Source organism: Desmodus rotundus, chromosome 12, assembly GCF_022682495.2.
Source record: "Desmodus rotundus isolate HL8 chromosome 12, HLdesRot8A.1, whole genome shotgun sequence".
NCBI lineage: Eukaryota > Metazoa > Chordata > Mammalia > Chiroptera > Phyllostomidae > Desmodus > Desmodus rotundus.
Window position 1 is genome coordinate 60,729,167 of NC_071398.1, and position 14,539 is coordinate 60,743,705.

Consider the following 14,539-nt stretch of genomic DNA (forward strand, 5'->3'; position numbering starts at 1 on the left):
TGGTGGGCGAGACTGTGACTCTGAGGAATCACAGACTGTGACCATCAAGGAACCGCCATTCTCGGTGTGCATGCTGTTGGTGTGTGGGCAGGAGGCCGGAGCTACTCGCAAGGTTCCTGGCCCTGGGGTCTATACAAATGGCCACTCAGGACCCGAAACCCCTTCCCCTCTCGCTGGGGTGTGGGAAATAATATTTCTCCATCGTTATGGGTGAAGCAAGGTTGGGACTTTTTAAAAGAACATTTTAGTAGAAAGAAGAAAGGGAAAAAGTGTAATGCACAGGGACCAAGAAATTAATGCCTCAATCTCTTCTCCCAAGATAGCAAAAGGCCAGCCACCAATTAACCTGAAGTATAAGACTAACATTTTTTTGCACGTTAAATATTTTTTATTGTTTATGTTATTACAGTTGTCTCAATTTTCCCCCTTTGCCCCCTCCCAGAAGACTAACATTTTTTGAACACCTATGATATGCCAGGCCATCATCTAGGTATTTCACATATCTTAGCTAATTTATTCCAATTTAAGCTTCACAACTTTGTGAAGTAGATTTTCTGCCCATTTTACAGAAGTAGGTAAGGGAGGCCTGGAGAAGTTGGTTGGATCGCCGTTCCAAGCTCTCAAGTCCTCAGGGGCTGCAGCCTGCGCTTCAAAGCTAGGTCTAATAGCATAGCTTGTGTTAGTTCCACTGAACTTGGACATCCAGTCAGTCCCTCACCTTGTTTCAGTCTTTGCTGAGAGGTCTGGGGAGCACCAGGCTAAACCACCTTTATTTCTGGTCCTGGAGGGTTTCTTTGCTTCTAGGGCTCCTTTAGCTCCATGAAGCCCAGAGGACAATGGGTTAATATCTCTTCTGCCTATCCCAAAAAATCAACTTTTCTGATTAACATTCACCTTTGACAGTCAGACCCTAAGGGTCTCACCTGTCTTCTGTTTTGTGAGGGAAAAGAGAGATGATTTTCTGAGGCCAGAAACTTGAGGGAATGACGTAGTTGTAGGGTAATCTGGGACCTGGGCAATGTTAAGGTCCTGGACAAGTTCAGCTAAGACATACCTATGGAAACATTTTAAGAACCCCCAAGGGGTCTGGATTCACTGGTATGTCAAGCTTGATATGTAGACTGAATCAGAAAAAGTACAACCTCTGTTACGTGGGCAGGGGGCTCCAGGACATGAGATTCAAGACTGCTGTGGATACTGAGTCCTAGAAGCCGCAGATAGAGCCCCCAGGCAGTCCTGGAACTCTTCTTCACTAACCCTTTGAGAAAACAGGGACCCGGAGAGTAAAATGCCTGTTGGCGGACTTTGTACTCCCAGTCCAGTGCTTCCTCTCCTCTGCTACTGGAGACAAGCTGGGGAGGAAGCTCAAGGTTGGCTCACCCAACAGGAGAGGGCAGAAGTTATATCAGAAGAGGAAGTTGCCAAATAGAGCACCTGACAAGCCTATTAGTGCGTCTCTGGACCATCAGCCAGTGCAGCTGCTCAAAACCGACTACTGTCAGCAGCCGGACACTCTGCTCCCGTGAAGGAAGGGTCCTGCCCTCGGCTCTGCTGGGTGCGTGGGAACCTACTGGGAGACATGTACACAGCGCGACGAAGACAGTGAACATAGCCCTTATCTGGGGGTTTGTTTAGAAAGAAGATAAGCAGAGCCTGGGCCATAATTCTCAAATCCTGCTTCTGTGTCCCAGGTGGCAGCGGGACTCCCACTCACATTCGGTCTGGGCCCATGAGGGAGGTAGGGCTGCCCCAGGGTCATGCCATGTGTGCCAGCTCCTCCTGTCTCCCTCCCTTCAGCCCCCGTCCGGCCCAGAAGAAGCTGCAGGGGAGGCAAAGCCAACGAAGATGCTTTCATTGGGACAGAGACGGACTAAACAGAATCCTACCAAATCTAGCCATGCGTGCTCCAGGCTTAGGACAGAGACAATACATAGATGGTAACTGGAGAGAGCTCCCCACACAGCCAGAGGGGACATCATTCGCCCATCCTTGGGGCTTGCCCATCCTCCTTGCTGTGTGAGTCGGGTGTGGGGTTGGCTGCGAACTGGGGACCTGAAAGAGGAATTCTCAGGGCATCCTCCATCTTGCTGAGAGAAGGCCTTGGTCTTGGAGATGTCTGAGTTGGTGCTTAAGGGCTTATCTGAGGAAAGAAGGGTCGAGGTGAGGCTGGGGCCAGGGAAGGGGCCTCCAGCCCTCGGCTGGTACTCAGTTTGGAGTCTCCAGGCATGGCTGAGTGCCTGAAGTCAGGCCCCTGGGGGAATGAATGGCCTGTGCCCAGTACCGGTCCCACTCAGTCCCACCCTGGGGCCAGGCCTGCTGGCTCGCCCACCCGGTACTCTCGTGGTCTCCCAGGGAGCCCCCCAATTTCCATTGGGAGTCAGGACCCCAGGGTGCCCTCACCCCCAGCGTCCTTCTGACAGCCTCCAGCCGTGCCAGGACCCGCGGGGCCTCCTGTGGACACAGCATCTGTAGCTCCCCCTGCCTTAGGTGAAGCAGTTGGGACCCCATCAGGGACCCCAGGGTCTTCACCGTGCTGGGAACAGAAACAGGAGTGGTCAGTGGTGGGGCCGAAGGACTTGGGCCTGAGTCTTTGGGTAGAGAAGGGGCTGTTTGGGCTGGCAGGCTGGGGTTACCAGAGAATTCAGAGAATAGGGTATCTGAAGGTGAAGGAGGAAGATATGCATTTTGGCTTAACCCATTTTCAGAACTCCTGGGTTGGCAGGGGGCAGTGTTCTGGGAGAGAATCTTGTGGTGGCGGGGGTGGCAGCCGGGGTTCTTCCTGAGTCCCCTGGCTCCCGCTGCCTTCCCCACGGCAAGCGCTGCCCACTTAGCATGCTGACAGGGGCTCGAACTCAGCCCTTCTGCTAACTCGGCCGTGGCATTGCTGGGGCGGGACAGTGCCTGTGGGAGGGGGCAGTGTGTGCTGGTAGGTTGGGCTGTGTGCTCTGGGGCCCTGAGTCTCCTTGGTGGCTGTCTGAACCCTTACACACCGCCCGCCCCGTGGGCTGAGGCACTCACACCGTGGAGAAGTTCTCTGCCTGCAGCCAGGCTCTGACCTCCTCGGGCCTTGAGCTGAGTCGAAGCACTGGAGTCTAGAATGGGGGGCACAGGGGTCAGAGGCCATCCCCGCTCAGAGCACCCCACAGCCCCAGTCATCTGGGTCCCCTCTCTGGGCTGCTGTCAGGTTACTTATGTCACTCCGCGGTGTGCTTGTCTGGCCGGGACCGGGCACAGTGGCACACAGTAAGCACGTGACGATACAGATGAAATCAAACCGGGGCTACCTCCTGCACTGTTGTTGAATCTCCCCACCCCCGCCCGACTCAGGCCTTAGAGCTTCTGGATGGTCTAGGCTAGGCAGTACCCAAGGGGGTGACTGGCTCTGGCTCCTCCTGGGGGCCCCAGACTCTAGGGGTTCCAGGATGTTGCTGGGGATGTAGCCGCTCTCTCCTGTCTTATTCTTCACCAGCCACCACTGCTTGCTGTGGTCCAGAACCTGCCAAGAGTCACCCTCAGTCACAGGAGCCTCTGTCCGGCCAGCCTCCCCTCCCTTCTCCCTAAGGCTTTCTGCCTCCCGGCCCTCCCCCACTTTTTCTCTCCCTCTCCAGGCCACCCACCCCAGCAGCCCCAGCCCCCCAACCCTCACCCTAGGCTGCCTGTAGCTCCCACCAGCCACCACCTCCTTTTCTAGGCTCAAGCCCCCGCCCCTTACCTCCACCACCTCTCCCTGGGCCACTGTCAGCTCCTTCGGGTTCCTAGCTTCAAACTCATGTACAACTTGCATTCTCGGGGCTTGCTTGACAGGTCTAGGGGTGAAGGGCACAAGGTTGGGGTCCCTAGACGGAGGGCCATGGTTGTGTGTCTCCTCTTGAGCCAAGTACAAGGTGCTCCCTGACCTACCACTGCCCCCCCTCCCCTAGAGACAGAGTCAGGATGGCTGGAGAATGGGCCTCAGAACCTGAGCCCACGCCCAGCCCCAGAGCCCCAGATAGCTCCCGCCTGGGGTCTGGAGGTGACTTTTAGGTTTCCACAGTGTAATGGCTGGTCAGTGTGAGGTGGGGCTTCGGCCAGGGTTTTCTGCAGGTGGCTGAGTCAGAAATGTGGCTGGTTTCTGAAGACTCTCCCAGCTGTGGGCTTTTGTACATCGGCGCTCTCCTGTGAGCTCCAGGAGGTCAGGGGCACGTGTGGGTGGCCCCACAAGAAGAGGGACTAGAGCACAGGTGGCGAACACTTGTTCTGTGGGCTGATCCGGCCCCCCTTCCTCACAACCACAGGCTTACTGGAGCCCCAGGCTTACTGGAAGGAAGTGGAGTCCTGGTATCCTGAAGGCACCTGTAGGGCAGAACAGAGTGAGCAGGGACAGGGGCCAGCCGACATGGAGATGGGGAGCTGGCATCAGGCCACAGACCCTGCCACCTAGGTCTGGGCACCAGGGGCCGTGGGACTGTGGTTTGCACGGAGAAGGCAGAAAGTAGCCAGAGACCAGGGCTTTGAGTAAGCTCCCCCTTACCTGGTTGGAAGGTTCTGGAATCTGCCAACCATCAGAGAATGTGGGTTGGTAGGGTGGGGGCTCCTTGCCTGTCCAGTTGTCCCTGGGGAGAGAACCAAGCTGAGTCCGGTCTGTGCCGGTGTGGGATGTGGGACGGAGGAGGAGATAGAGCCCAGCTTTGGGGTTGTCTAGGTTACAGAGGACATAGACCATGCACACAGACGAAAGGCCCGCAACGGAGCAAAGGGTGAGGTGAGAACAGACGCTCCGTGCGGGCGTCACCTCTGCCCGTGGGGTGCAGCTGTATCAGCTCCATGAGAACGTGCTGGGCACCCAATTGCCCTGACTGGAGGTTGGAATTAAAGCCGAGGGGACAAGGGTGACTATCTCCTTTCCTGCCCTGTCACTGTGCTTGGGCTACCCTGGGTCGTTGCTTCTCTCACACTGTACTGCGAGTGACCTTCACATGTCTGTGATGTTGAACTTCTGGAGACCTATTATTCTGAGTGCAGCGGTGGGTACATAGGCGGCCGCTAATAAATACTTATTCAGTGGGAACAAATAAATTGCTTCCTCTTTTGAATTTTTTTAAATGGTTCCTCTCTTTGCCCTAAAAACATGCTCAGGTCTTTCCTTGACAGTGCCATTCTGTTACCTTCTGCTTGTAAGCTGTCTTTCTAGGACCTTCTCTTTACCCCAGATTCTTGGGGGGGTGGGTCTGTGTGCCCTGCCTGCATTTGCTTTCCGCCTGTTGTTTCATCCTTCACTGCAGCGTGGCTTCCACCCCCGCCACTGCTCTGCCGAATGAACCCAGTTCACCTGGAGTCCTGACTGCCACACCGACGGCTTGTGCGGCTCACACCCTTCCGGGCCACAGCAGTTCGCGCCGTTTATGGCTTTGGGTAGATTTTGCCTGCAGTCAAGTCACCTAAATGAAATTGGCCTAAAATTCAACTCTTTTGAGGGTTTTTACATCCTCTTTAGGTCTGTTTTCTGTATTTTTGCCTTTCAGTTCATTCGTTCACTAATTTGTTGTTGTTGTTATTTTAAGCAATTAGAAAACATTTTAGGGCACATCTGACCTAATTTGGGATTGAAACTGATAAATGGGGTCAGAAAGTAGAAGATCGCTGGGGAGAAGAGGGTTGGCACAGTTTTGTTAATTGTTGAATTTTTTTTTTTTCCTGTTTGGGATGATGGAATAGTTCTGCAGATGGGCCGTGGTGATGGTTGCCCACCACCAAGTATTTAATGCCATTGAATTACACTCTTAAAAACGTCCAAGTGGTCTTATCTTAGGTGTATTCTATCACAATTAAAAGGGTAGACTACATTGAATCATAACTTATGTCTTCGGATGGGGCTGAACTGAAAAGAACCGCTCACCAGCACCATGCTGGAACAGGTGCCTTAGTTCCTGGTGGGCGTCTCTCTCTAAAACCCTCTTCTCTCTTGGTTTTTATGCATCTGCTTCTTCGTGTCTTCTTTGAACTCTCAGGAATTTCCCTTTGCCTCCTTAACCCCTTTTCCTTCCTCCACCCGCGTGCAGAAGGTTCCCTTCTCCCACTGGACGGAGCCGCCTTGCTTGTTCAGGTGTGTTCCAGGGCTGCCCCCTGCCGCGCTCACCTCCAGGGGCCTCCAGCCCTCATTCCTGCAGTGACTGCTCTCAAACCCACACGGCCAGGTCGGCCGTCCCACCTGAGGGCCGGGCCACCCGGTCTCTGTGGCATGTTCCACGGGCACCTCAGCTTAGCACCTCCAAGCTGGTTTTGTCCCCCACTCCCCGTGGCTGTCATCGGTTTGGCCTTGCTGTCCAACTGCCCGTCTCATGGGTACACGGACATGCTGTCTCACTTTCCATCTTAACTCCTCGGCCAGTTGGCCGCCACGTCTTACTGATGTTACATTTGCAGCATCTCTTACATCAGCGATTCTTAAATGCTGGGCTGGATTGAGACAAAGTTAGCACTTTGTCCTTGGCCAAAATGAGAAAATATTCTGGTAGAAGGTTGCCAACTCTCCTTTCTTGGGAAGAATTGTTCTTTTTTTTCCAAGATAATGCCTTCCCATCAGTGCTGGGTGTGGTGAGAGACGGTTTCAAAAAGAAATTGTTTATACTGAGTGTGATAAAGAGCTGGGAACTCCGTGTTCGGAGATGTTTCTGGTGCGTGGCAGCTAGCCACACCTAGTGCCCTCCCCTGTGCCTCCAAGCACCCCCAGTTCGATCGGGCCTTGTCTCCACTCACTGACTGGTGGTCCAGGCCGCGCCCAGGCTCTTCCAGAGGTTACTTTCAGGGGGGCTGAGATAGAGCTGCATCAGGCAGACGGCTTCGGAGGTGAGGAGGGGTGAGGCCACTTGCGCTGCGAGGCCACGCTCTGGGCACTTGGTCAGGACCTAGAGGAAGGACGGAAGGCGTCAGGAAGCCTTGGTCCCTGCAGGGCCCAGCTGGAGTGGGAAGGGGCCTGGCATCCCTGTGCCCACTTCTGCTCCTTCCCTCCCGGCTCCCTTGGAGGTCTAGTGGCCATGGCCCGGACCCCAGCCCCTCTGGTCTGCCAGGGGGTGCCGTACACAGTGGGGATGGCGTCTTGGGGCTGAGGAGGTTGTGCTGGGGGAGCGAGGGGCAGATCCCCCAGCCTCCCTCTACTCTCTGCCCGCCACCCTGGCCTCTGCTTTGTCTGCACTTCTGCCTGTAGCTCTGCACCACCCTGCCCTCCCCCAACTCACCAGGTTCAGAGTTTGGAAGAGGAGGTGCAGCAAATGATCGGGACCTGGATTCTGCAGAAGGGTGGCCAGCTTGCCCTGGGGGCACAGGGGGATGCCGTCACCACCCTTCATCCCACCCCACCTTCACCAGGACCCCAGGGCTTGTGATTGTCCTGGGCCTTGGTTGGGAGCCTGGCACTCTGCCAAAGTCCTCAGAGTGGGGAGGGGAGGTTCCGGGGGAGAAGCTGGAGCAACCGGGGTGTCCATGAGCCCAGAGAGGAGGGGCTGCTGGGGGGGGTGAGGAAGGGCTGGGGGACTTGTGGGGGCCACATACCAGGAGGTTGAAGCTGTACTTGAACTTCTGGAAGCAATCGATGTACTGTGCCTGTGTCAGCCCTGTGGGGGAAGGGGAGAAGGCAGTGGGCTGCAGATTACCCCAGATGCCCCCCACTCCTCTCCCTTAACCCTCAGCACTCACCCCCCTGATACTTGTCTTTTTTCTTCCCCAGTATATTGTTCTTCTTCAGAGTGGTGTTTGCCTGGGCCTCCTTCAGCCGTCCCACAAATAGCTCGATGTCTGCCAGGATGTGGTTCAGCACCTCCTAGACCACAGACAGCTTTTGGCCTTGAGTGGACAATTAGGCCCACCCTGGAACAGCCAATCCTGCCCCTGCCCGAGCCTCCCTGTCCCTCCTCAGCCCAAGGCCTGGCTTGGCCATCCTGGGACCCCGGTTTCCTTGGAGAACCGGAAGAATTGGCGTCCTCCCTTCTTCCAGCCTCAGAAAGCTCGGCAAGCCCAGACACTGTGCAGTTACCTGGTCCCTGGCTGGGTCCTGGGGGGATGGGGGCCGCCTTGGAGGAGGTGGAGGGAGGGCACTTGGTTCCCGGCCACTGGACTGTCGTGACAGGGGCCTTGGGGGTGGCCGTGTGTCTGCAGTGGAAGGGGACCATGGCCTCTTTGATCTTTGATCTAAACCTTCTCTTCCCACTGGCCCCCACACTCCAAACTTACTGTGCTCTTTGGCCATCCAGTGGGGCTGTTCGGGAAGGGGGCCCCACTCCAGGGGGGGTGCCTGCTCCTTGGGGAGTAGCCTTTCTTGAGGAGTCCCCCGCCATTTGTCCTGGCCTTGGTGAAGGGCTCCAAATGGGGGTCTGCTGAGCACAGGGTGGGGACACAGGTTTGACAGTGTTTTGGGGACAGAGGCTCTGCCCACAGTTCTTTCCAAGTCTCCACCTGGAACCTTTCCTGACTCCACCCTGCCTTATCGGCCTGCCTCTGAGCCCTCTCAGGCCCAGGTCAGGCTCCAGGGACAGTCTCCAGTGTTCCCTGGGCCAGGCCCCAGCCCCAGCCCCTTTCTCATGCCCTTGCCTCCAGCCTGGCCCCGCCCCAGCTCCAGGCCCGGGTTCCTTGGGCTACAGGCTACAGGGCTCCCCCGGATGTGGGCTAGGGTCTGGCCCACCCAGGCCCGTGCTCTGAGACCCTGCAGGTGGGCTGGGGCAGAGGCTGCCTACCTGCCCTCCAGCTCCTCCTCCAGGGCCTTCTGCAGGCTGGTCCTCAGTTGCTGTGCCTATGGGAAGCAGTAACTGGGAAGGCTGTGGGGGTGTGCTTGGGCGGGGGGTGATGGTTGCTGGACCCCACACCCACCTCCTCTCACCCCCACCTCAGCCGCTCACCCCCACCTTGGCTGCTCACCCCCACTTCCTGGCACTGGAAGAGCAGCGTGCTGCTGCCTGGCAGGCCCGGCTCCCGCACGGTGACGGCCAGGATGTTGTTGTAAGAGCAGGAGCTGGGTGCCACGTCCACGGCCTGGATGCTGTCCAGGCAGTAGGAGTCCAGCTCCTCCTGGGCCAGGTGGAACAGCCGCTGTGAGGTCACTGAGAGCCAGGGTGGTTCCTGGGAGTTCCTGACCTGGGTCGCCCGCCCCAGCCCCTGTGCCTCTGCACCCAGTCTCTTCCTGGGCCCAGGCGTGTGCTGCACACGGGAGGGGTGGCTGCTGTTCAGGGCAGGAAGGTGTGGGGTTTGTGCTGGGGCTTGCTTTCCCACAGCCTGGGTTACCCGTGACCCATGGCAGGGTATGGCAGGAGGGCTGACCTTGGTCTCGATGTCCAGCAGCTGGAGCCAGCCGTCTCTGACCTGCAGGAACAAGTTCTGGCTCCACACCCGGCCTTGAGCATCCACCTCCTGCAGCTTCTTCACAGCGTCTTTGGGGTCCCGGACTCCCTGAGTGCCCAGCTTACATGTGATCAGGTGCTGTGGAAAGAGGAGGAGGCTTGGGACTGGGAGCAGCTTTGGAGAGGGAGCTCACAGCAGGTGGTGGGTGGTGGGCAGGGTGGGGGAAAGGCAGCAGAGGAGGAAGACATGGGCCCAGCCTCCCATGGGGAAGGTCCCATGCAGTCCCATAAAGCAGCCTCCTAGAGCTTGAGTGAGCACCAGAGGCTGGCTAGGACAAGGCCCCCCAAGCCGGGTCTGATGGGCTGTATGAGGGGGTTTAGGACCCTGGAGAAAGGACATGGCCTTTAACAGTCCAGGCCAGCTGAGGGCCCTGGATGGGGTCAGGCGTGGGCTCCAAGCATGCAACAAAGAAAGTGGGAACCCCCGCGGGTGGGACATAGGACCCTCACACTCCATTCCTGGCTCCCTCTGTTCCTTTGGGAACCCACTCCCCCATCCTGGCCCTCCGCACTGACCCAGCATGCCTGTCTGCATGCCTTTGCTCAGCTGCTGCCCCCACCTACCCCCGCAGGGGCTCATCCTGCACCTGGCAGTGTCTCTGGGGAGGATGGCCCCACCCTGCCTTCTCCCTGATTCCTGCCCAGTGAGATCTGCAGCATCTCCGTCTCCCCTCAGGCCCTTCATGCAGCTGAGCTGATCCTCATAGGTTTTCACTGTCATTCTCCCTCCTGGATGAGACCCCTCCCTGTCCCATCCAAGTGCAGCCTTCACAAGTCACAGGCTTGCCCCCTCGCCGTCCCCTGCAGGCCCTTGCTGGGGGAGTGCCATCTGTCTCCTGCTCTGCTCTCTGCACGGGCCCCAGCTCCTCTCCTGGAGGGGCTGCTGGCATGTTCGGGGCCCCTGACATCACAGGCCAATGCCCTGGCATCCTGGACGCGCCTCCCCTCATTCTACATGAAGCCACTTCCCAACCCCCACCCCTGCCATGGAGCCGAGGACCCCCAGTCCCAGCCCAGCTGGCTGGGGGAGCCCACCTCTGCTGCCCTGGGGAACCTCCAGACCATGGCCCCATGTCCCTCCCTTCTCTTTCTTGGGGACAGCCCGGAGCCTGCCGCGGCCCTGGGGCAGTTTACGTGGGACGCTTCTTTGGCCTGACCAGGGGTTTGTTCTCCCCACGCATCCTTCCACTCTGTGCTGTGCTGGTTGCGTACACTGCCCTTCAGGCAACTAGATGTGGCAGCGCCACAGTCCTCCTGGGCAGGGCCAGAGCCTCCGACAGCTCCTGCCCAGACACCTTCCTTGTGGGGACTGATGACCTCACACATTCCTTTCTCCGCCCAGCCAGCCCAGCCAGGTCCAGGGCAAAGAGCAGTTCTCTGGGGAACGGTGGGTGTGGTGGGGGTGGTTGCCCATGCCTCCTGACTGCTCAGTCCTCTGCTTGTCCCTGCCTGGGGACGGGACATCTGCCCATTCAAGCTCCCGCCCTGCAGCCCTGCTGATTCCCAGCTGCCCGCACCTCCCCGGCACTTAGCGGATGCTCTGTTAGGCTTGTTGGACCCGAGCCCCTCTGATCTGGCTGGGGCAGGCTGTTGGCTTTTGTGGCAGGGACTTGTCTGAGACGTCGGTTCTGGCGCAGGGCGCTGGGCACCCTGGAAACCTTGGGTGAAATCGTAAACTCACCTCTACCCTGTGCTGCAGGCAGATGGGCTCTGAGCTGATGTTGTTAGAGTACTCTTTCCGGTGCACTGCGGGGGACAGCATACGGTATGGGGGCCGGGGCGTTAGAACTGGGTAAGACAGAGGTAAAGGCAGGGGTGGGCGGCACGGGCAGGGAGACACCAGAGGACTGGGGTCCAGGAAACTCAGGGAGGGCAAGTGAGAGCGGACTGGAAGGAGAGCTTACTGTAAATGGCTTTGCTGCTGGGCCGGGACATGGCGGCGCTGCCGGGATGGCTTCCTAGAACCCAAACTGAACCAAAGGGACAGCTGTCAGCTGGGGAGAGGAGCTGCTGCTCCTTCACCTTGTCCCTGACCCTGCCCAAGGCCTGGGCCAGGACCTCGCCTGGGGCCTCTGAGACCAGACTCAAAGCCCTGGCCCCAGTGGCCTCTCTGGAGCTGCTTCTACTGTGCCTTCCTCAGAGGACCCCCTATGTGGCTGGGCCCTAGAGACCCCAAGGCAGGCTCCTGGCCCCTCCTTACTTGGTCAGTAAAGCACATTTCAATGGGCCCAGGGAAGCTGGGTGGGCAGGGACCTGAGACTAGACCCTGTCCTGGGCCTGAGTGTGCAAGATGCTGGAGGGCGGGGCTGCACCCAGCTTCTGCAGCAAGGCATTAGGGTTCGCAGCCTTCCTGCCAAAGCAAGCCTCTGCTCGAGCCCATTTCAATTCTGCTAACTGCGGCGCGGGGTGGGGGGGGCCGGTCAATGTTGGCTCTTAGGCTGGGGAACCGCTCAGGAGGGGTGTGTGCACGCATGTGTGCACATTTATGGGGCCTGTGTCAGCGATCTTCACTCCCTCGAATGTCTCACCAAGTCTCCGCAATCTGTGTCTTTCCATACTCTGACCCCTCTGCCTGGAGCCCCTCTCACTCAACCCTACATTCCAGCCCAAGGATCACCTCCTCCATGAAGCCTTCCTTGACTACCCAACCCCACCCTGCCCAGAGTGCCCTCCTGATGCCACCAGGGACCTTGTCTGTTCCTAACAGCATCCACCCCCCAGTCAGCGCTGGGAGCCTGGTGCCAAGGCCCCGATGAACATTGTGTCATTGAATTGTCACTACCACCGCTCATCATAAGTGCTTCCTTGTGCCCAGCACTGTTCTTCAGAATTCACCTCTGGCAGCTTGATTAAGCCTCAAAGCGCCCTTGCCGGGTGGTGCTGTTATTATCCCATTTACCGGATGAGGACCCCATGGCTCAAAGAGGGTAACGGGCCTGAAGTCCCCAGTGAGTATTTAACAGGGAACAGACCCAGCCCCGTCTGGCTGCCAGTGTCATGCTGGGGCTGTCTGTGTGTGCGCCTCTGTCACTGGGCTCCTGAGGACGGGCTCATCGGGCCCCCGTGGTCTCGCCAGTGCCTTCCTGGCACAGAGGGGCCTGGAGGGCAGAGATGCTGAGACAGGTGGAGGCGTGCCTGTGTGTGTGTCATGGGGGGCAAGGCAGGACCAGGCAGAGGTCAAGGGTATGTGTTGTTTAAATGAGGGGTCCGTGCATCGTGAATAGTTTCGCGGGTGTCCGTATGTCTGTGAGGTATGCCTACCTCACACAGAAACCCTGGAGTATCCTGGGCAAAGTGTAAGGGAGCAGCCCACACCCTTGTTTATTGGGACTTATTTATAGAAAAATAAGGTGACTCACTGTGGGGCAATCAGCTGCTAGTGAACAGTGAAGGGATTGTGGGGGAGGCTCTGGGTCCCTGTGTTCCTTGTTTAGGAGCACCCCTTTCCTCTCCTAGGGTGAGGGGTGCTGGAAGCCTGCTCCCCCTTTCCCCAGCCCCTCCCTTCCCCCCATGGCAACATTTCCTGCCTGTAGATGCGGAAGAGAAAGAGGAGAAAGGAAGCTCCACCAGGGTCAGCACTGCTCCCAACCTGCCTCCTCACCAGGGCAGTCCCCGTGGGTCCCTGTGGGTCCCCACTGCAGCTTCTGCTGCTTAAGGTCCCAACAACAGGAGAGGGGAGGAGGCTGGCTTTGGCCTGTCTCGCCCCTGCAGGGCTGTGGCAGCCCAGTTTGCCCCACTCACCCCAAGTTTAGGGGCTTGGCGTAGGGAAGCTGTGACCTCACCCTGGCCCCTGGGAGGCCCTTTTGGAGCGTCAGCTCCCTTGCCTTCTTCCCAGCATGCCAGCCCCCCGCTGCGCCCCACCCCCTTCTTGGGGCTGCTCTTCCTGGCAGCATCTGGGAGTGGGCCAGAGACCCTGGCCCAGGGAGCCGCTGAGCTGCCCCCGCCCCGGGTGCTTGCAGCCCTCTGGGCCCTTACCCTCCCTCAGCCCAGGCCTTACCTGGCTGCCAGTGAAGCTTGGCGGCTGGTCCCCCGAGGGCGCCGGTGGTGGGGTCAGTGTCTCCTCTGCCAATGCTCAGGCAGTGGCGCTGTGTGAGGTGGTCTGGCCCAGCCCAGCAGGCGGGCCTCACAGTGATGAGGCCAGGTGGCAGCCACACCTGTGCTCTTTGGACTCTGGCAGGTGGGGAGGCCTCAAAGGCCACCATCTGCCTGACACTGGATGGAGTCTGGCCTTGTGGCCCTGTGTATCCCGGCAGGTGTCCTGAGGTTAGTCAGAGACCCTGCTTCCCAGCTTCCTCTGTTTGCCTCTGGCTTTCGGGTGTGGCTCCTGCTCTGTCTCCCTTTCAGTGCCTCTTTGGTGGCCCCAGGTCAGCATCAGGCTCTAGAAGGAGAGGGCACCCGCGGCCTGGGAGAGCCTGGCCTCTGCGGTCGGGGGACAGGTGGCCAGAGGTGCACCCATGTGGCCTGTGCTGCACGTGTGGATGTGTGACCGTGTGCGCCCTGGGACCAGGACACGGGTCGCGTGAGAGCAGAGGGGGGCCAGGCATGGGGACCACCGGCGGCATTACCTGGAGGGCTGAGTGTTCCTTCGGGCACAGCCTACCTCATTCTGTCCTTTCTCCTGTCCCCTCCCCCCAACCCCACTCTTGCTCCTCTGCTCTCTTACCTCCCCATCATACCCTGTGCCCTGGGACCAGGACCAGGGGCCATGGCTGGCTGGCTTCAGCAAAGATGGGAAACTGAGGCCTACCTCGGTCTCTCTTCATGAACCTACCCAGACCCTGTGCCTCATTTTATTTAAAAGCTCTCCCTGGTACCCAGGGTGGGCCAGGCTGCCGGCCCTCTGGGACTCACAGTCTAACAAGGAGACAGGACATCAGACTTGAAACCACAGGAGGGAGGCAGGAGGCAGAGGGGAGGACGGAGATGCCAGTGTGGCCATGGGTCCCGTGGACAGAGGGTCAGGGCTCCAGCGCTGTGAGGGGCTATGATGGGATCCCAGCCTGCATCCTCACCTCTCACCCTTTGGCCTCCCCCAGGCTACCCCAGGAGACCTCCCTCACCCCAGCCCCTGACGAGATAGATCCTGGAAGGCTGGAGTCCAACGGTTCCGGCCAGGGGCCTTCCCCACCTGCCAGAGTCCCTCACAAAGCCACCTGAGGGGCCCAGGGACCAGG

The 14,539-nt window shown here is 58.6% G+C and overlaps 1 protein-coding gene across 2 annotated transcripts; it reads right to left on the minus strand.

The window, feature by feature from the left end:
• Positions 1-376: 376 nt before the first annotated feature.
• On the minus strand, positions 377-13,515 carry EPS8L3 (EPS8 signaling adaptor L3). 2 transcript variants are annotated; one of them, XM_053915948.2, is made up of 19 exons: positions 13,363-13,515; positions 11,270-11,335; positions 11,047-11,111; positions 9,286-9,444; positions 8,887-9,036; positions 8,706-8,761; positions 8,206-8,345; positions 8,009-8,124; positions 7,672-7,795; positions 7,528-7,589; positions 7,215-7,289; positions 6,736-6,884; positions 4,511-4,592; positions 4,298-4,332; positions 3,713-3,806; positions 3,365-3,496; positions 3,019-3,092; positions 2,401-2,533; positions 377-2,140 (listed from the first exon to the last, which is right to left on the minus strand). In XM_053915948.2, exons 2-19 carry the CDS (start codon positions 11,298-11,300, stop codon positions 2,129-2,131), a joined length of 1,689 nt encoding a protein of 562 aa, XP_053771923.1. In that variant the 5' UTR covers positions 11,301-11,335; positions 13,363-13,515; the 3' UTR covers positions 377-2,128. The 2 variants fall into 2 exon arrangements, with proteins under 2 accessions (XP_053771923.1, XP_045059312.1); XM_045203377.3 differs by having other exon boundaries at positions 8,206-8,348.
• Positions 13,516-14,539: the final 1,024 nt, after the last annotated feature.

Coding starts and splice junctions, on each gene's coding strand:
- EPS8L3 (XM_045203377.3), bottom strand. CDS start 11,300: ATGTCCCGGCCCAGCAGCAAAGCCATTTACA. Junction 7,796..8,008: donor AGGACCCAGCCAGGGACCAG/GTAACTGCACAG, acceptor TCTGTGGTCTAG/GAGGTGCTGAACCACATCCT. Junction 7,590..7,671: donor AAAAGACAAGTATCAGGGGG/GTGAGTGCTGAG, acceptor CTTCCCCCACAG/GGCTGACACAGGCACAGTAC.